At 38.2% G+C, this 21,289-nt stretch overlaps 1 protein-coding gene across 6 annotated transcripts in view; it reads right to left on the bottom strand.

Annotated features, from left to right (window-relative positions):
* Window positions 1-21,289, bottom strand: part of Tasp1 (taspase 1) — a 222,667-nt gene that overhangs the window by 106,517 nt on the left and 94,861 nt on the right. For all 6 annotated transcript variants that reach the window (XR_012909713.1, XM_075962313.1, XM_075962312.1 and 3 more), the window contains one exon: window positions 6,130-6,249. Coding sequence is in view for 5 of the 6 variants with exons in the window: in XM_075962313.1 (XP_075818428.1) it covers window positions 6,130-6,249 (120 nt within the window). In the remaining variant the exon portion in view is untranslated. The remainder of the gene's footprint in view (window positions 1-6,129; window positions 6,250-21,289) is intronic.

Below are 21,289 nucleotides of genomic sequence, written 5' to 3' on the forward strand. Positions count from 1 at the left end.
TTAAAGGCAGAAAAATAGGATCCCCGAGGCAAGCTGGACCAGTCAGAATAAGGAAGCTCCAAGTTCAGGGAGAGACCATGCCTCAGTAAATAAAGTGGAGAACAATCAAAGAAAACATTCAACATCAATTTCAGTCTAGACACACCCGTGCATGCTTACACATATACCCACACATGTAACACACATACAAATGCAGAATACTAGCAAATGTTCTCTACTACTCTAACAAGTAGAAGTTCTTAGAGAACAGCAAGAGAAAGTTGTCTTAGTGCCATCAGTAATGCTTCCTAGTCCTAAAACCCTTTCCTTTCACAGTTTGCTGGCCAGTCGCTCTGTTGGCTCTTGTAACCAATATGGTGCCTTAAAATAAGGATTGTTGACTCAGTCCTAAAACAGATAGCTCCATCACATCCCTCCCCTAGAAGCTCAGGCAACCCTGCAGAAGAGGAGGCAAAAAACAGTGTAGGAGCCAGAGGGGATGAGGACACCAGGAGAACAAGGCCCTCTAAAACAGCATGACCGAAGCTCACATAACTCAGAGACTAAAACAGCATGCACAGGGCCCGCACCTCTGCACTTATAAAATAGCTTCTGGTTTAGTGTTTTATATGATTCCTAGATGTGTGAACATGTGTTTCTTTTGCCTTCTCTTGGGCTCTCTTGCTTCTCTTTTGCTCAGTGTATAAGTTTTTGTTTTGTTTTATTTTATTATTATCTCTTAGAAGCCTATTTGTTCTCTAATGAGAGACAGAAAGGGAGTAGATCCTGAGGGGAAGAAAGGTGAGAAGACACTGGGAGGAGTGGGGGGGGGGAGCCACAATCAGGATATATTATCTGAGAAAAAAATCTATTTTCAATAAAGAAGAAAAAAGTTTTAAAAATAAGTGTTCTTAAACTAGAAAAATGCTGAATTTCTGAGGAATTTATGGGCAAGAACTCTGGTTTCTGGAGCACCTGACAGCATCTGGTGAAGTACGAGGCATGGTACTGAGCAAGTTCATTATCATAGCACCGTTATGGGGGACTTGGTGCTCTCCACCAGTGGAGGTGGACCTTGGTTCAGAGGGCAGAGTTCAGTGGGCTGGAATGGACCATAGTATTTTCTGGCCAACTCAGGGGAAGACAGAGAGACACGGAGAAGAGAAGAAGGGACTTGGAAGAGATTCTCGGGCTTTTGGATCTGGGAAACGTTGAGACTCAGGTCAGTCGCTCTTTCCTCCACTATTCTTTGAATTTATCAAGTGTTCACCACAATTTCTGACTCCTGGGTGTTTATTAATATTAGGACAAATAGGGTAAATGTTTTACATCACTATTAATAATGAAAAACTGGTATAGGTGATTGACAGTAACTGAAATAAGCTTTGGTGGAGCAATACACAGAAATCATAACAAAGGCTAACAATTAAGTTTCTGAAAAACTTAATACAAATAGGTGTGGAAGCTAATGCCTTTAAGCCCAGAACTCAAAAGGCAGAGGCAGGAAGGGCTCAGTTCCAACCCAGTCCCACACAGTAAGTTCCAGCAAGGGATACATAGCCCTGTCTCAAACAAACAAATGAAAACAATACAAAAAGCTTTAATATCTTGTGGACTTCTAGAATCTATAACACATGTAGCACTCACCACTATAAATAAAGACACCCTCCCCCAACACTGGACTGCAACTTCTAGAGGCTCACTCAGCTGACAGGCTAAGGCGGAGAAGAGTACACAGATAAAATTTCAGCTTTTTGAGACATTCCAGTTTTTTAAATATCCTTAGAACTCAACTGCTCCAATATTCTACCCAGCAGGAATCTCCACGAAGCAACCATCTGCTTCTGTTATGAGAGCTTACTGCCTTATGGGAACATGTTATCCTAGCAAGCCCTTCTAACTGCTACAAAGTCCCTCGCTGCGTGGTCAAGTTTGCACCTACAGTGCTGCTGGTTCTCCTCTCTGGAAGCAACCTAGTTCCTTTATACAAAACCCTGGGGTGGGGGGATAGGCACTCTCAGAGAGCCAGGGGAAGGCGCCTTCCTAAGAAAGGATACACAGTATTGCTCATCCCTCTTTTTCTTCTCTTTAAGAAAATTTCTTGTATAATATCTCCTCTTAATTGCATGGCCTCGAGCTGACTTACTTTCCTTAACCTTCTGAAAACAGAATGAAATAGTAACAAAAATACAATAACAATAAAGAATTTGGCCTCTATTATTCACCTCTGCAAGTAAAATGCAAAACTGTAAAAAGTGTTTAGAAGCTTCCTATGTTGGAAGTAAAATTATATTAAAGGTGTTATACATAATAAAAATAATTTATATAAATAACGTATTACTTAACTGTCTCAAGACTATTGTTTTCTATAAAATGAGCATAATAATGTAGCAAGCGATTGTTGTAGAAGACCTATAATCCCAGCAGCTTGGCAGCTTAGGCATGAGGATCACAAGTGTAAGGCTAGCCTGGGACATAGGGCAAGTTTAAGGTCAGCCTAGACAACTAAAAAAGAAAAAAGTGATCGCAAAGAGTACAGCTGAGTCAGCCTTGCATGCACAGGACCTGAATTCACCACAAAACAACAAAGAATAATAAAAGCACTTTTATTATTGTCAAGGAACCATGTGAATGAAAGCGTATGTTGAACACTGCAAGTGTATATATAACCAATGGCAGTGATAGTTCAAGGACGTAGGAAGTGCAATTAAAATGTGTTGTGTCAATCTTCTAGAGCTTGGTAAGCACTATAGCATTTCATCTTTAGACCTTGGTAACTATTTATTTTATAGTAAAGTTTATTAATTCCTTTCTCATATCCCCGCTATAAACTTTAATGGTTACACACTAAAAGAAGTAAACTCTAGTTCAAATTAAATTTTACAATTTGCATTCCTATTAAATATCTGCATTTCTATTAAATAGCTATAGCGGGTATGCCAGTTTTCAAAAATCATTCATTTGAGCATTTACAATACATTGAAATGCATCTCATTTCTGTGAGTTTTGACCTAGCCTTTAAAAGGACACGCTTTTGTGCTTCACGGTTTTCTTTACCTCTCATTTGATTCTTCCTATCTCCAGGTTCATGATGACTGCTGGACCCAGCAGTTTCATACAAGTAAGCAATGCTGTTTTCCTCTAAGCACACTGGCTCCTCTCCTCCACATGTTCTGATGACTTTTTAGCTCTCACAACAGCATATTTTTAAACAAGCCAAGTAGAGCAAATCAAATGTATAAATTTCACAGAAGTCCCATTTGTGGTGGAAAATGTCTTCAAGACTTGTAGATGCAGCACCCTGTTAACAGCACCCACCACCCCAACTGCTGCTATTATTTTACCACCCCAAACAAACAAATATTGAGAAAGTCAGAGGTTTACAAAGTAATCTTCTCTACTAAGATATCCAAACCTGACTTAGAAAGTTTGATCTTCTTACTCCAAACTTGACAAATATGCAGTTCCTGAATTTGGAAAAACATGAGTGAACAAAGGCTTCTAGAATGTGAGCAAAGCACTATACAGAGAGTAAGTAATCACTCGCCATAAATTTTCTACATGTAAAAAGTAACACAAAAAACAGTTTCTATTACCATTCACATCCTACTGGTACAGGACTATAGTGTAGAAACCTGTCCATAGCAAGGGCTAATTGGGGAATATCACGAGGAGCCTTCCACAAATCAGTCTGCTCCAAGCAGTCACTAACAACCATGTCCAAACCAACAGAGACATTTACTGTCCTTCAAATGTTAGGGGCATACAACACATCATCATCCATCATTATTTATGCCCTGGCAATGCTTAAGCATGCATGGGCAGCCCGTTTACGGCAGTTCTCCAGTTGTTCCTATCCTGGGCAGTCCTAGATGCATGTGTTATTGTCATACCCAAAGTTCTACAGTATTCCTTTATGCTGTCTATCCAGCATTTTCTGGGCCTTCCTCATCTTATCCCGTGCACTCCTCCAAGCAGTGCTATCTTCAGATATCTGCCGTCATTCATTCTCATAACATGGTCCAAGTATCTCAAGCGTCACAGCCATATCCTGTAGTTTACTTCCTTCTGTAGATGGAGATATTTTTTAATGTGATCTCCAGGTTCATGATGACTCCTGGACCCAGCAGTTTCATACAAGTTAGCAATGCTGTTTTCCTCTAAGCACTGCCTATCTCTTCATGTGAAGCCTAGAAGCCTCCTGAGACATGCCATCTCAAACTCATTCAGCTGCTGTTCTGAGGAGTGTTTCATTGTCCAGGTTTCGGGATTGTAAAGAAGGCAGGCAGCTCAAGGCAAGTGTCTCATGTACTTGTAATTTTGTTGTTGTCCTTATGTCTCTTGCTGATCAAACCTTCCCTAGTGCCTGCAATGCAACCCTCATTATCCCTATCTGCCTCTTGATGTCTAAAATAGTTCCCTCCTTTGAACTGAGGTTTCTTCCCAGATAAAGAAAGTTGTCTGTTTGCTTGAGGTTTGATGTGGGAGTCCTCTCTGTATACTGCGAATACCACTGGTTAATGAATAAAGAAACAGCTTTGGCCCTATAGCAAGGCAGAATTTAGCTAGGCAGGGAAAACTAAACTAAATGCTGGGGGAAAGAAGACGGAGTCAGAGAAGCCATGTAGCCCTACCAGAGACAGATGCCAGAACTTTACCCAGTAAGTCACAGCCTCGTGGTGATGCACAGATTAACAGAAATGGGTTAAATTAATATGTAAGAGTTAGCCAATAAAAAGCTAGAGCTAATGGGCCAAGCAGTAATCTAATTACAGTTTCTGTGTGGTTATTTCGGGGTGGCCAGGAGGAACAAGCATCCCTACTACAACAGAGGCTCTGAGTCTTTATTACAATGTTAAAATCCTGTGCACCCTTCCTATTGTTGCATCTCAGTCTCTCAATGTTGACTTTCATACCAAGGTTTTCACTGACTTTCACCACTCTACTTACCATGGCCTGCGGATCACTTGGACTTTCAGCAAGTAGTGCTGTATCATTAACAAAATGCAAATTACTGATTCACACGCCACCTATCTGCACACCTATCTCCTCATCCACCAGGGCTGTTGCTATTATTAATTCCAGGAACATATTAAAGAGCAGTGGTGAGAGGACGCATCACTGCAGCACCCCTATGACTGTCTTAAACTGATCACTTAGTTCTCCACATACTTTGACTGATGCAAAGGTATATTTATAGGCATTTTCTAGTATTGTGATTTTTCTCTGGGTACCTGTAGAACCTCATCATTTCCCAAAGTTTTCCATTACTTCAGGAAGGCATCTGATAGCATTTGGAGGAAAGGAATTTGGCACACACAACAACATGACCTTCATTTCACATATGAGACAAGATCCAAATACTGAGTTTTAAATAAAATCTTCATAACCTCTTTAAAAAGTTACAGGAGAGTGTCTTGATTCATAAATATTTACTAAGATCATAAGAAATGTGAAAAAAAAAAGAAATGTGCAAAGTCAGGTCATAATGCCCACCACCCGTGGTATATCAAATTTACTCTTAGATTTCATTTTCAATACAGAATTAAAGACTGGAAGTGGAGAAGGAAGGCTGGATAAAAGCTCTGCAAGAGAACTCAGGCTAAGAAAGCTTCACGTAAATTAGAATTTCTTCATTTGCTAAATACTTGTCTGTGATACAGGGTGACCAAAAATCCTAGCTACCCTGTAAAATGTCTAAAGTCAGAGGAGAGACAGAGAATGCCAAAAAGTCACTGTGACTTGAATGGAGTAAAACGTGTTACTCTAAAACCATGTTCTCACTTCAAAAGCAACGGGCAATACAGTCAGGGAGTGCTTGCTCCTACAGTCATATTCACTAAAAAAGATGTAAATCAATACACGATTATTTAATGTCTACTACAAACAAAGGCCAGTGCCGCCCAGGGTGCTGAGAGCAGGGAGGTCATGGTCACTGGTCATAAAGGTCAACAAGAGCCCCGTCACCATGAGATGGCTCTTTAAAAAAATAAGACTTAAAGGATTTTTGGTTTTGATCTATAAAAATTAAATGTTCAAGAACAAGGATTTTTATTTTTCCTAAGGAAAAAACATCCCTAGTACTTGAATGGTTGTACTTAGACAAGATTTCATTTTGAAAAGCAGAATTATTAACCCACAGATCCTTACCTGCCCAACTCTCCCTGGATGTTTCAAGGCCAAGCCTCCACTGGAGACAGCAGCAGCAACATTCCCTTCATGATCAACCACCACAGCACCCACTGTGTCCAAGGTGCCTGAGTCATTTTCCTATGGAACAAAAGAGACATGAGTGTCCACTGGCACAAGACACCTAGACATGACTGCACATCAGGCACAGTGCACAGCAGGCCTGGTGTGAAAGATCAAGAACTACACGGGGAGCACAGTATTTAACAGGCCTGGTGAAATCATAACATGAAAAAAAATCGGAATTATTCCTTAAGTGTAACAGTTATAATCCATTTCTTTATTATTTCATTGCTTTTCCCTTAATCTCAGAAATTAAATAAATGACTGAGAATGTGGGTGAAAAGACCTATGATCGAAAGGAATAATAAATGCTACCACTCATGTTTTAAAGTATATTATGCACAGACTTCCAGGAGCAGATAATGCATTCAGAAAGGGAAGAAAATTGCATTCGCCATCTTGGAGTTCAAGACACGATCATTTTCCCATTGATCCCTTGCTTAAGAGAAATCTTACCACACAGTCCCTTTTCTGCTATTATTAATAAGCTTGGCAACTGGTGACAGAAAACTGTGTGATATTGGAAGGCATCTTTGTGTCCTGAGCCTTCTCACTAGTCCCACATTTAACACATCTAAAATGTATTAACAGCAGCTGAGCTGTCTCCTATCACCAAGGTTTCCTGGTCATCCATGACAAAGGACAAACTACTAGATAAGAACAGAATTAGAGGAGGCATGGAGAAAATTTCCTTACCATATATTAAAAAGGGAGGTTATTGTACACTGTTAGGCCAAGAACAGTCATAGTAAGTATTCTTAGCCTACGGTAAGGTTGTCAAACTGTATGCCAAAGCTCCGGCATAAATGAAAGAACCATGAACAACCCAGGTTCACAAGAGTAGTGAGCTACCCAGACTTGATAGACTATTGGCAAAGCTTCATTTGTTCCCGTAGTGCACTAAGAGGTGAAGAGACACAAAGACATCAGAAAAGGTCTGTGAGCACCTGCAGCCATCTCAGCTAGGGAGTTGAAGGGAGCTTTCAAATATCAGAAGCAGAACTCAAACAAAAGCTTTCTTCCCTAAACTAAATTGGAAGCGTAGAGGTAGAGCGTGTCACACAATTTTTCTTTGAATGTAGTAACATGAAGCAGTTACATGTCTCTACTTCTTACTCAGAGTCCTAACACCCTAAAGGGTAACGAAACAATGACCAGGAGTTCTGCCACTGGAAGAAAAGGTTCATGGGGATGAAGTAAGTTTAACGTTTTTAATCATACATGTAGCTTGAAGGAAGGGTAGCAAGTGGAACTACGTGGGCACATCCCATAATACTATAGTACTACTCCTGAGGAGGATCATGATCTTCAAGGACAATTTCAGGGTCAACAACTCCCTGAGTAGGGCATCTAGTTCACTCGGCATCTATTATGTTTTAAGTCTATCTGGATTCCCTGTGTGCATAAAAGCCCAGTGCTGATTATACAGTCTGTGAACGCCAGTGTCTGAGCAAGTCTTTCTCCTTTTCTGAGGAGCTGATTTTATGTGATGCCAGAGGCTGCCAGTAAGTAGATTTAACAGCAATGGTTTTGCTTCTTCACGTCATTTATCTTCTTTGCTTAGTAAGATTAAAAATCAAAGTACAGAAATACAGCAAAATGCACTTGAAAAACAAGGCCTGATAGCATTCCATGGGGGCTATCATCAGCCATATCAAAAAGGGAGCTTTTAAGGTGAAAGTGTTTAATGTTCTTACTAATCATTTCTAAATTATTTAACTTTGTAACAAAAGTATTTAAATTACAAGTCTTTTGTGTTCTATAGCAGGGCTTCTTCAGCTTTAATACTCAAAGAAATCACTAAGAGAATCTGTTTAAGTGAAGATTCCTATCAAGCAACCCAGGAACTGGCCAAGACCAAGTCTGACAATCTTATAGGTAACACTGATGCTGGTCCACAGCCCCTTTGAAAAGCAAGGTCTGATAGCATTCCATAGGGCTCTCAACAGCTGAACTAAAATATACAGGCACAAGATTGGTAAAGGAGAAACCGGAAGCAGCTGAGACTAAGATTCTACTACAATCCGATGTGATTCTGCCTGATTACCCAGCTGGCAGCATATCACCACTTACATGCTACCACAGGCATACCACCAACTGTACCCAAGTGCTAATCTGACATAAGTGCTTTTAGTTATTTTTTAAGATAAATAACTCTTACACAAATGAATAGACTTAATTTTCTTTAACAGTTAAGTTGACATAAAATCAAGAAAGAATCCTCCTTTTATTTTGAGATTACCTTGGCAATAATATTTACTTTGTTTGGTTTGGCTTGGGTTTTTTTTGAGACAGGGTTTCTCTGTAGCTTTGGAACCTGTCCTGGAACTAGGTCTTGTAGACCAGGCTGGCCTCGAATTCAGAGATCTGCCAGCCTCTGCCTCTTGAGTGCTGGGTTAGAAGCATGTGCCATCACAGCCTGGCAGCAAAGCTATTTTTTGAGAGATATATAGCAGGACTTTGTGTCATTTGGAAATCTATGCATACTTTGTTGGTTCTCGACCAGATACAGCATAAGGTAAGGCTTTGTCAGCTTGCTAAAGACAATTTCTGACAAATACAGTTTTCCTATTGCACTCTCAAACATTTGGGGGACAGTCTTCATCTTTTTAAAGGTGACAAAAACATATGTACAGTATTCAGCATGATGTTTTAACACAAATATATGTTGTACCATGTATGATAGAATCTAGATAATTAACATATGCGTTATACCCACACTTAGCCTGTGTGTCTGTATGTGTGTGTATGTGTGCACATACGCATTCATGATCATGCATTCTGGAATGTGCACATATACGTGCAGACTGGTAAGAGTTCTTAAAATTTTTCTTAACCCCCATCATTCCTAGGACAGAAGATTGCTGATTTTCTCATCATAAGGCAATATTCTACTACATAGCTAAACTCCGAAGTCTTAAATTCTATTTTATAAGGGTATTTTATTAGTTGTTTGCATTTTGTTGTATTTGTTTGTTTTGAATAAACTACCATGCTGATCTTGCTTAAGTATCTTTCAGGAAAATAATTTTACAGGAGAAGCATGACATGAATACAAGAACCCAGAGTATTATCTGCAGTAGCTGTCCTTGCATGACTATTAGGATACTATAAACTAAGAGAACTTCTCTGCCTAACCAAAACACCACAGAGATATCTAAAAACTAATGTCAGTGTAGCTGGATCACACAGATGGATTTGCTGTAATCTGATTTTTAAAATGAAAAATGCAGAAAAGAGGAGTCTGTTCTAAATTAAGCTCTATATCCCTAAGAGTCTACAACACCTGCAAAAATCTGAGCTACTTCATAAATATCTAAGAGGCATTCCACAGACTTCATATACTGCAAAGCAAATTTTAAGATAATGAAGTAATATTTAAAGATTTTTATGAAGTGTAGATAAATTGAGTGAAAGACAAATATTGGTATTTTTGGCATAATAATCTCACAGAGCTCATTTATATGGGAATGAAATCTTGGGTTGAAACACACAATAACTGTTACTATTCAGAACTACCATTACATTCTTACACCCCATAAATACTTAAAAATCCATGTGCCACACAGATACACATGCACCTATTGTCCCTGACTGAAGCAGGCCATTCATATTACTTTTTCTGATAAAATGTGACAAGAAAACAAGTATATAAACTAGAGGGTTCTTTTTTTCCAGAATAAAGACACGTATGTGAATTTGGCGGAAAGCATACCAGTACCATGAAAAAGACTAAAATCAACTTTCTGGCAGTAATTTCAGTTTTCCCTGATCCAAGATAGAGACAGGTTTTACATAATTATCACAAGAAGTCATGGAAGTAACACATATAAAGTACTTTAGAGGTAATAAATCTCTTGGGGGGGGGGGCTGGTGATTCTCACCAGAAATTACACCTCTAGTCTGGTTCTCTAATTCTGAAACACTTTAAGTCACTATCAATCACTTGTATCATTAGCATGAATACTGTCTTATATTTGAAAAAAACCTTAACTATCAACCAGCTAGATACAAAAATAAGTCTTATGTATGTGCATATATCTGGAAGTTGGTATGCCATGGAATTAGCCTAATAGTAAAGATGAAGGCGACAGTCGATCAAGGCAACAGTTAAAATATATTAAAGCCTCCCAGTGATAATTATTAGATCTAAGAGCAGTAACAAAGCTAGTAAAAGCTTCCCCCTGTGGAAAGAAAAGTCTCTGACCCTACAAAACAATACATCAATGCCACCATAAGCATTTTTATTTTATTAGATTTAATTATGTGTACGAGATTTTTCCTACATGAATGCATGTGTCACATGTGTGCTGGTTCCCACAGAGGTCAGAAGGCACTGGATCCCTTGGAACTGGAGTTACAGATGGGTATGAGCTGAGAGTACTGGGAACCAAACCTGGGTCCTCTGAAAGAGCAACAAACGCCCTTAACTGCATGTCATCCTAGCCATTAGCTTTGCCATCTTTGAGTATCTGGGAAAGAAGGGAAAGATGGCTCTGGCCACAGGAGATCCAGTCCTCATTCACTGTTTGCCCCTGACGAACTAGCCTCTACCAGTGGCCCCTGTGGAGTAGAGTATACTGTGAACAAAGTCTAAATTATCTATCGTCACATATGAAGACTGACCAAAAACAAGGAAAAGTATGGGCTAAGACGATTCGGTGATCGCTGCCTTTTCTCTGCAGGGGCCATCCTCTGCTGGATACAGCTCAGTGGAACAGCACCTAATCAGCATGCTTGAGGCACTGGGTTTGATCCAAACATGAAAGGAAAGGAACAGAGAAGAAAACCATCTTCTGCTGCCAAAACTATAATGATTCTTATAAATTATAGACAAGAATTCTAGTGCTAATTAATCCCTCTTCCCTTTAACCGAGATGCATTACATGTCTCTGCAGTACCATATGAGTTCACATAAACATTCAGGACACAAATAGAGTCACATAGCATTTAAACTCATATTTATTTCCTAAGTTAGTCAACAAAAGTTGGAAATTTTCAACTTAAAACACACTAGATAAAGTTTGTTTTTAGGGGATTTCATATTACATGAATTATAATGTTAGTTATAAATTTATAAAACAGGGAAGTATCACAAAATTATCTTGAAAATCACAAATTCTCAAAAGTGCAAAGGACAACAATCCAGCAGGTAAGATCTCTGTATAACGCTCTGGGGTTGGAAAACCAGAACTAGGTAAGAAGCTACTAACTAACCAATGACGGCTGCTAGAAGTGAGGTGAAATCGGTTTTCTATAAGGATGTGGCCCCTGGGAGGTTAACCATGCTCTAAGGGATGGCTTACACACATATGTGTAAGGGCAGCACAAACTGGACTCAGTGGGTTACAGACAGACAGAGACAGACATGAAGTTGGGGAGAAGGAGTTATGTGCAGGATTAGGGGAGTGGTGAATATGATGAAATTATGTTGTATTTTATAATAATCTCAAAAAGTAAAAAATACTTTATTAAAAGATAAAAGTAACTCATTTAAACTCTTTTTATACATGTGTATATATATATATTTTAGGGAACTTAGATAGTAGCAGATAGGTTTCCTTGTGAGGTTTTTTAAAGGGTTTCTACTTCTGGTAATCCCTCTGTGAATTTTCTCCTAACCTCTAGTCTTCCATGACCTACCCCATGAGACCCTTCATGAACCACTATTCTCCCTGGAACCCTCTATAGCATTGAAAAGTCCTCTCTTGAAACTCCTCACCCACAGACCCCCTAACTAACCCTTCCTGGCTTCCATGGGAATTCCAAATGGAACACACATATATTTGAAGATTCAAAACTAACATCAACAAATGAGAAAACATGCAACATCTGTCTTTCTGGGTTTGGTACTCACTGAGAATAACTGTTTCCACATCCACCCATTTACCCGGGAATTTCATATTTTTGTTTTTCTTAACAGCTGAATAATACTCCATTGTGTAAATGTATGCCAGTTTTACTATCTATTCATCAACTGATGAGCAGCTATATTGTTACCATTCCCTGGCTATAGTGAATGAACAGTATGAACATGAATGAGTAGATGGGGCAAGAAGACTTTACTAGACACAGCAGGCCAACAAATACTAAGCCTTCAGTCAGGAATGGGTCAGCACTTTTGAAACTGTTAGCTGGAGAGGTACCACAGATGACCAAACATTTTAAGTGCTTGCCAATGTTATTGGCTATCTTCTTTTGCTGAAGACACTATATATTTGAGACATAGACTATGAAGAAATCAACCTGGTACTAAGCTGGAAACTTCATCACTATTGGGCAGCTTTCATAGTGCTGAAAGTTGTTTGTTTACACATCCAGAGACGGAAAGCCATCATCAATCCTACCCACTGTGAATCCCACAAGCTGCAATAGGAACTGTCCTAGCAAGGTAAGCCCAGCGGTGCAATAGTGGCATGAATACCATGAAAGTAACCAACCACTTCCTGATTGAATTTAAGGTCTGCTCCACAAGTTGAAACCCATACACAGTACCATTATTAGAGCTGAGATATCAGGATTAAACAAGTCATAGGACCTAGAGTAGAACCGGCCTCTATTATTCTCCTAATTATTTATTAATTATTTATCTTTAGAAACATAGATCAGTGCATCTCTTAACCCTTATCAGAAGTTTCTGTTTGCAGGAGATGATGATCAACACAGAAACCCATGACTGGTAAAGACACAGAAATTGAAAGACTATGAAATGCTCAGAACCAAATGAGACATTTTTAACAATACTTAATATATAAGCATAATAAGCCACTGATTAAAGGCACTGACCTAAGATACTAAAAGTTGAAAAAATATCTAAGTATATGATAATTTTGAGACGCTCTTGAGGACAATATAAATTAGAATATAAATTACACTTATAAAGCACAACTCAAGGACATCAAGTATTACTGTGCAGATTTGAAGGTGCTAGCACCTGTAATCCCAGCACTCAATAGGCTTAGTAAGGAAGACTGTAGTTTGAACCCTGCCTGGCTATACAGCAAGACTCTGTCCTACAAAAACAAAGAAAAAAATCAGTTTAAACATTTAATAATGAACACATTCCAGTTGATTTCTTGTGTAGAATAAATGCTAATCACACTTCTAATTCTAAATCAAATTCTGTATGAGGCATAAACCTAGCATGACACAGCAACTAAACTCGTAAGTATTTATCACAGAGAAAGCAAAGGACTATCATCACAGGAAAACTTACCAAGGCTATTCAAACTGTTTTTGTCTGCAAGAACCAAAAGCTGTAGATGACTCAAATGTCTACCAACAAAAGAATATGTGGACAAATTATGATGACATCAACAGCAGAAAACAACTCAGCAATTGAAATTAATAACACACATAACAATATGTTTTAGACATAGGCAGAGAGAGACGTAAGATACAAAACAGAAATGATGTTTCCATTTATGTGAAGTTTTGGTTATATGTATATTTCTGCTCTTGATTGAGATATTGTGTTTGTGTAGCTCATTTTTTAAAAATATTTATTTATTATATATACAATATTCTGTCTGTGAGTATGCCTGAAGGCCAGAAGAGGGCACCAGACCTCAATACAGATGGTTGTGAGCCACCATGTGGTTGCTGGGAATTGAACTCCGGACCTTTGGAAGAGCAGACAATGCTCTTAACCACTGAGCCATCTCTCCAGCTTAGGTGAAGTTTTGGAACACATCAAGATATGAGGAAGGCAATTGTGACGTGACTTAGGTCAAAGGGACATTAACTAAGAACCATGAGGAAATTTTATCACATTTTATAGCAATTATAAGCAAAGGAGTAAAGATACGTTGCAAGTTTTTAATACAGGAGGAGATACAGGTAAAAGAATGTCTAGTCTATGCCTAACTCAGAACAATGGGTACAGTAAAGGGGTAAGATATTTAATAAGAAAGTAACTCAAATTTTCCAGAACTGATGAGGGAACAAAGAATCCAGAAGTCTAGGAACTTATCAAAAATGGACAGGAATGAGGCTGGGGAGGAGGGAGTCACTAACAATGAAATGGCAGATTCCCAAAAACCCTATTTGTCAGAAATTACTGGTTGGCATGGTGCCTTCCCCAAATAAGATACAAATCTAAATAGAAAACCAATAAAACTATAATTTTAAAAAGCAAAATTAAATTCATATACTTGTGAATATACACACAGGAGATCTCCCTTTAAAGAAACCCTGAGGTCATTCTCTATCAAACTGCAGTTTGGTTGCTCATGTGTCCTCCCTACACATACTCATGCATACATCTTTTTCACTTTCTCTGTTCCACTTCATCCTTTTATTTTAATGTAATATTGTCTCAAATACTAACTTTTATTTAAACTACATAATATTTTTCAAATTATTTAAACTATTCCTTTTGAATATTTTAATTACCTATTTTTAAATGCAAGTTTTGACTGCAAGTATTCCTGTATAATACCATGTAACACCCGGTGCCTCTAGGGACCAGAAGAAAAAGTCAGGTCCCCAAAGACTGAAGTTACAAGATGGTTGCAAGCCACCATGTGGGTACTGGGAATCAAATCCAGGCGGAAGGGCAGCCAGCTTTCTTAAAGTCTGCTGAGACATCCCTCCAGCCCCTAAAATTGTTTACTTCTACCACAAGACTGTAAGTCTTACAAGGACAGGAGCTTCTGTGTATTTCATTAATGTATGTCAACACTTTCAAAAGAACAGTTGATTTCTCTAAGGTTCTTCCTGAATGAACGGATGATGAATAAATAGAAGACAGACTTCAAAAGAAATTGGCATATAGCCCAGTGGTAGAACATGTGCCTAGCATGAATGAGGCCTTGGGTCCCAAATCTTTAGTATAGCACACCCTCTAAGAAAGAAAAATAAAAGACAAAAAAAATCCAAGAAATGTCATCATGAACACAAAAACAGAGAAGTAAATAAAATGGCAAATCTATATATTCAATAAAAGAAATATTGTGTTAAAAATGGTTTTGTCTAGAATGTATTTTGTAAAATCTTACCTTTTTTTTCTTTTTTTTTTTTTGAGTTTTTTATTTTGGTTGTTTTGTTTGCAATGATGAGCTTTGAATCAAGGGCTTCCCACATGCTATGCATGTGCTATCCCAGTGTGCTCTGTCCCTAGCCCTGGGTGTATGTTAGAAATGAGTGTGCGCTGTCCCTAGCCCTGGGTGTATGTTAGAAATGAGTGTGCGCTGTCCCTAGCCCTGGGTGTATGTTAGAAATGAGTGTGCACTGTCCCTAGCCCTGGGTGTATGTTAGAAATGAGTGTGTGCTGTCCCTAGCCCTGGGTGTATATTAGAAATGAGTGTGAGCTGTCCCTAGCCCTGGGTGTATGTTAGAAATGAGCTATATATTTAAAGTGTTAAAGATACAGACAAGCTAAAAATAAGAGAACAGGTAGGGGAATTAGATACATTGAGCTAATATCATCCTAAACAGTGAAGGTATTTTAATGCCTTGATTTTCATACAAAAAAACATTAACAAAAATAAAGAAAATATGATAAATGCTCAAAATTAAGTTCCATAGAGAAAATAAAATAATTCCAATTCACATGTAATTTAAAACTTATGTAAAGTTGCTTTGAACTTATATAAAGTAAAAAAAAATCACAAAGGAAAAAATCAACAATAGTCCATGAGATATTTCAACATATTTCTTCCAATCATAAGCAGGTCAAGTAAGGGGGGAAAACATCAGTAAAACACAGACGCGAACAGCACATTAAAAACAGGACACGACAGGTGTTCCTAAGCTGTGCTCAGCAATTACACAGGCAACACAACCTTAAAGCACACATGAATGTTACAAGTTATCATACATTAAACTATAAATCACAACAAATGTCAGAAGCAACATCAAAAAGAATACACACTAACTATAAAACAACACAAGAATCTATAAAATTTGAAAATTAAAAATAAAACACTTCTCAAGAATTTGTAGTTCAAATAAAACTAAATGGAAACAAAGCACAATGAATGATAACAATACAAAACTTTCACAACTGTGAAATACCCGAAAAATAGTACTTGAAAGGAAATTTGCATACAAAATGTTAATTTTGGAACAATATGTAACATCTTCTTCACCATCTCTTCTTTTACATTTCTGTGGCAGTTTGATATGACTAGCACCATAAATCATATATACTCATTGACCAATTTTCATTAAATTTTGTCTTATTAAAAAAAAGGAAAACTAATATTAAGCGGCCAATTAAAGTGGTCAGAAAGAGAGCGGGTTAAACATAATATCAAATAAAAATTTGAAGATAAGATTTTTTTTAAAAAATCAATGAAGAAATTAATACTACATAGAGAGCAAAATAAGCAAAGCTGGTTCTGGAAAAAAAGCTGTTAAGTAAACTGAATGAGCCATTTTCTCTACTACTAAAATGGTGTGGGAGAATTGTCTGTATTCTGTCAATCATGTTTTAAATAAATGTTGATTGGCCAGGCAGTAAATATAGGCGGGATGACCAGACAAAAAATAGAAATGATGTAATGAGAACAGGAGAATTCTGGGAAGGAGGAAGTTGATTCCTCCCACTCCTGCCCAGACCACCAAGGCAGCAGGATGTGACCTGCCCCACTGGAAAAGGTACTGAGCCACATGGCTAACATAAATCAGAAAAATGGGTTAATCAAGATGTAAGAGTTGGCCAGTGAGAGGCTAGAGCTAATGGGTCAACAAGCTTTATAACTTACAGAGATCTTTGTGTGATTTTACTCTGGGGCTAAACAGTTGTGGGGTACCTGGTGGGAGGACAAAAACCCCAACAAGCCGGCCCATTCATGTTACACTGAAGTCTCAGCAAGGGCCCATCCCCCTATCAGTTTCTCCAACACCAGCCTGGGTTCTCTCCAGTAATAAATGCAAATACTCCCACCCCCACCTGTCTTAAAATCCTGCAGCGTCAAAACACTCCAAAAAAAGTTTCCTAAGTCATTTCCCAGAGAAATTCCCTAAACAGGCTCTCTTCCTACTCCAATGGCACTATGCAGGAGTTTGTTCTAGGCTAGTTTGGGGGTTACTGTGTCCTGATGTCCCTATAAGAAACAGGCAACAAATACTATGTAATGAATTATTTTTAATGGCACCTAAACAATAACTCAAATTTTGTATCCTCTAAAAGAAAATCTCGTTCAATTTCCATGTGTGATGAGAGTTCAGCGTACTTAAGCCATTTTCTTCTTACTGAGTTCTTTTCTGATTCAGTTACACTTAGATCTTCCCTGGATGCAATGCTTCTGCACACCATCTACGGAGCCAAAGCACATCCTTACAAGGACTACTGTGATTCTTAGGCTGCCTCCATCCTCACCACACTCAAGACCAGACCCATTTCTCACACCATGGGAGAGATCTTCATTTCAGGAAGTTTTACATGGCCCTTGGTCTACTGCTCAAAATAAGCTTTTAATTACCTCTCATTTTATCTATAAAGAAATCTAGTCTTGATTCTGACCATACCGTACGTTCAGTGTTAGATTTGTCCTTGTTAATGCCCTTTCACCTCTGAGCTCATCTAACACCGAATCATACTCTTCTCATTTTTGACTTAGTTTTAACTCAAAAATATCTAAGTTCCTAAAAGCTCTAAAGTAATATTGATACCAAAGTTTTGCTTCAACTATGCTTTCTCCACTGGAAGGATGGCTATCCTTTGCTATAATCAATAATCAATATCTGAGAAATAAACTCAAAAGAGAAGGGGCATTTCATAGAGGCACATGCACCATACCGCTTCACTGACAGTCACAGTACAACATACTAAAGGGATATGGATTCAGTACCTGGAAGGATTAAAAGTCACATAAATAAGCAAGCTAAAACTTTGTTAATTAAATCAATGGCAGCAAACTCTTTAGAAGAGCGGGAAATGTTTTTCAATATAGTTGTTCAATTTAGCTCTTTTAAGGAACACCTGGCCATAACCTGGAACATAGGTCTTTTTTTCATTTTGAGCATACCCTCACTTTCTCTGGATAAAATTACACTTTTAAATGCCAGAACTCTGCTGGCCTTTGAACTGAGTCTTAAAGCAGTAGGGAATAACAGATAAAGGACTAGAAAGTAACACAGACAATCTGGATCTTATTCCTGCCAGAGAAATGTTATAACAATTAGGATGGGTCAGTTAATCTGGATTTAAATGGGACCCTCTCCATATTGAAGAATAATCATTATACTGACTTGTAAAACACTAATAAGTTGTTTTATATGATGTGAGATTTTAAAAGCATACCACTATCTGTTTGGCCAGTTAATTATGAGTATGTTCACATAAACAATAATTACTCAAACTCACAGAAATTTAACGACTAAAGGCAAGCATCTTAAAAGTAAAAAGAAAAAATGTTCATATGCTCTTTCTCCTTTTGTATTCCAATAGATTAAAATCTTATTAGATAAGTCAAAAGAACTAAAGGAATGAGCAAAGAGCAAAGTACATTCTAGGACATAAACAATAATATGTCTTTCAACTTAACCTCAATGACGTTAAGAGGCTTACAACACTCAAAAGCCTACATTAATGCAATAATTCCTAGGATAAACTCCATTCACACATACTTCCAAACATTAGGTGCCGAGTACAGTTGGAACAGATAAGAGTAGAGAGGCATTGAGTGTGGAGAAACACCTCATTTTCTCTAGGGCTGTGATAGTTTGCTAAACTCTGCAGATAATTTAACTTGGTCAGCTAACATGCCCCACTGGAGACAAATGTAAGCTGCAGAGTTTGGCTACACAGCACTTCAGAGTTTGGAGCAGCACTGCCAATCAGTCCAACACCTCGCACCTGTGCAGATCCTGCGGCTGAACCAAGTTCCTCCACCTGAAGCATGCTGACCCTAGAATTTTTACTTCCTCAGTTGAACTTACATTCCTCTCTTTCCATAAGCTGGCCAAGTGGAACTCAGCAGAATTCAGTAAGTTCTGCATCCAGTTCTGTAGCTCTCGCTGGTGTGTTTCATTGTCTGGGCACATATCAAATGATATGACTTCCATGTACTGTTTAATAGCCCAGAGTCAGATATGTAAGAGGCGGAGCCTAAGCTCCAAATGCTTTCTTCACTCACTAAAGCCTGTCTTTAAAACTTCACAAGAAATCCAGCAATTATTTGCTGACTATAATGCTGAGTACAAAAGAAAAATAAAGGTACTGAACAAGAAAACCTAAAGATCACATGAGGCCATGTACTCGGGGCCTGTGCTTTCTCAATGTGAAAACCCTCCTACAGATGAACAGAAAATGAACATAGCAGCAGCACCTGTGTGTTAAAAGGGCTAATGATCCAATAAGGGTTTTATGAACCTTAACCCTTCCTCACGGGAAACGTCATGGTGCTTACAAAACCAAAGGGCATCAACAGACCTCAGAGAAAAGAGTACTCACAAACCTGCCATTTGCAGTGACGTTCAGGCAATTATAAACTTGCCTATGTTTACAAGGTAGCTGATATTTTCATTCTATCAGACCTTTGTTCACACTTGGAAAATCACACATCAAAACAAACAGGTTCCAGGAAATGAATGGGAATTCTTGCTGCGTAAGGTTTCATTCTTACCCAGGATGTGGGGGAGATGGTGTGTATGTACATATGTTTAAAAAAAAATTTTTTTTCGCCCTGTGTAACAGGAAAGGTACTTGCTAAAATATCTCTGGATGAGCACGCCCCCTTGTGGGCACTTCCGTACTACCTTTTTAAAAGTCAGTCCTTGGTGATGCTCATATTTCCCTAATCTGTTTGTGTATTTTAATATCACCACTTAATAGCTATAATACTGAGGAAATAGCAATATTATTTAATATTTCAATTAACCTAACTTCTTTTTGTTGCTAATTATACACAAGTCTAATATAAATTAAATCAACTCTTTTATTATTATCTAAGCATGAATTTTGAACTACTGTGTATTTAACCATCTAACAAAATCAAACTTTTTTGTGAAACTACAAAACTAATAATGCACTTTTTCACTTCGAAATTAAAATCAGAATCAGTTGTGTATTATTAGTGCTAACTGAATTAAATGGGACTTTCTATGGTCTATAAAAAGGATAAAAATAAGTTAAATGTTCATCCATTCATGAGCTAACACAAATATGCTCAAATAACAATATACAGCAATCTCAAACTGACAGATGTAAATCATAAGTAAATCAATTTGACAAGCACTTCTGGTGTAATTCCCCAACTAAGTAGAAGGAAACAATGTATTCTGATCCCAGGGGAACTGGAGCTAGTTCTTAAAGTACGACTAGAAAATGTTAAGAGGCAGAGAAATAGCTGGTGTTTTATAATCAATTATTATCCTATAAATACAGAAATTGAGTAAAAACAGGATTGAGACACTGAAACAAACTCATTAAAAAAACTAAACAGAAAAGAAAATGCAGCATTCCAGGTTCTGCTGCGGTGAGCGATGGCCTCAAAGCCTTTGTGTGCCATTCGGTACTTCACTCTGACGTGTTAGCATTTTAACTTTATGGGTAGGGTATCATACATTCTGGGGTCATGCACACTAGAGGTACTGAACTTGCAGGCTTCAGCTAGTTCCCTCCTTCCACCATGTGGATCCTGAGCATGGCACTCAGGTTATCAGATAACTGAGAAGTCAAGGTACGAACCTGAGACAGACCTACTTGCTATTCCTCCCAACATTACCTCTGGCCAAGGAAATTAATTCGTAGCTGAAGAAGTGCAGCAAAAACCCACAAAAACTGCTGCTTGCTGGCTGGTAGTGTTAAGTTCAGTTAACTTTGTAATATCCAGTTGGTGCCACCCACAACATGATGGGCCATCTTACATGAAGCAGCAATCAAATAACCCCCAGCCACACATATGCCAACATGCCAATCTGATGCAGACAAATCCTCAGCTGAGATTCTTTCCCAGGTAATGTCAACCTGATAATTAAAGCAAACCAGGACAGTTAGTATGGTTAGGAATACTGGCTGCATCACGGGGAAATTCACTTAATATCAGTGCACTGCTTACCAGAACCTACATCACCTTCTACATTCTAGTGTCAGCAAAGTTCCCGTCTT

Source organism: Microtus pennsylvanicus, chromosome 2 (genome assembly GCF_037038515.1).
Source record: "Microtus pennsylvanicus isolate mMicPen1 chromosome 2, mMicPen1.hap1, whole genome shotgun sequence".
Lineage (NCBI taxonomy): Eukaryota > Metazoa > Chordata > Mammalia > Rodentia > Cricetidae > Microtus > Microtus pennsylvanicus.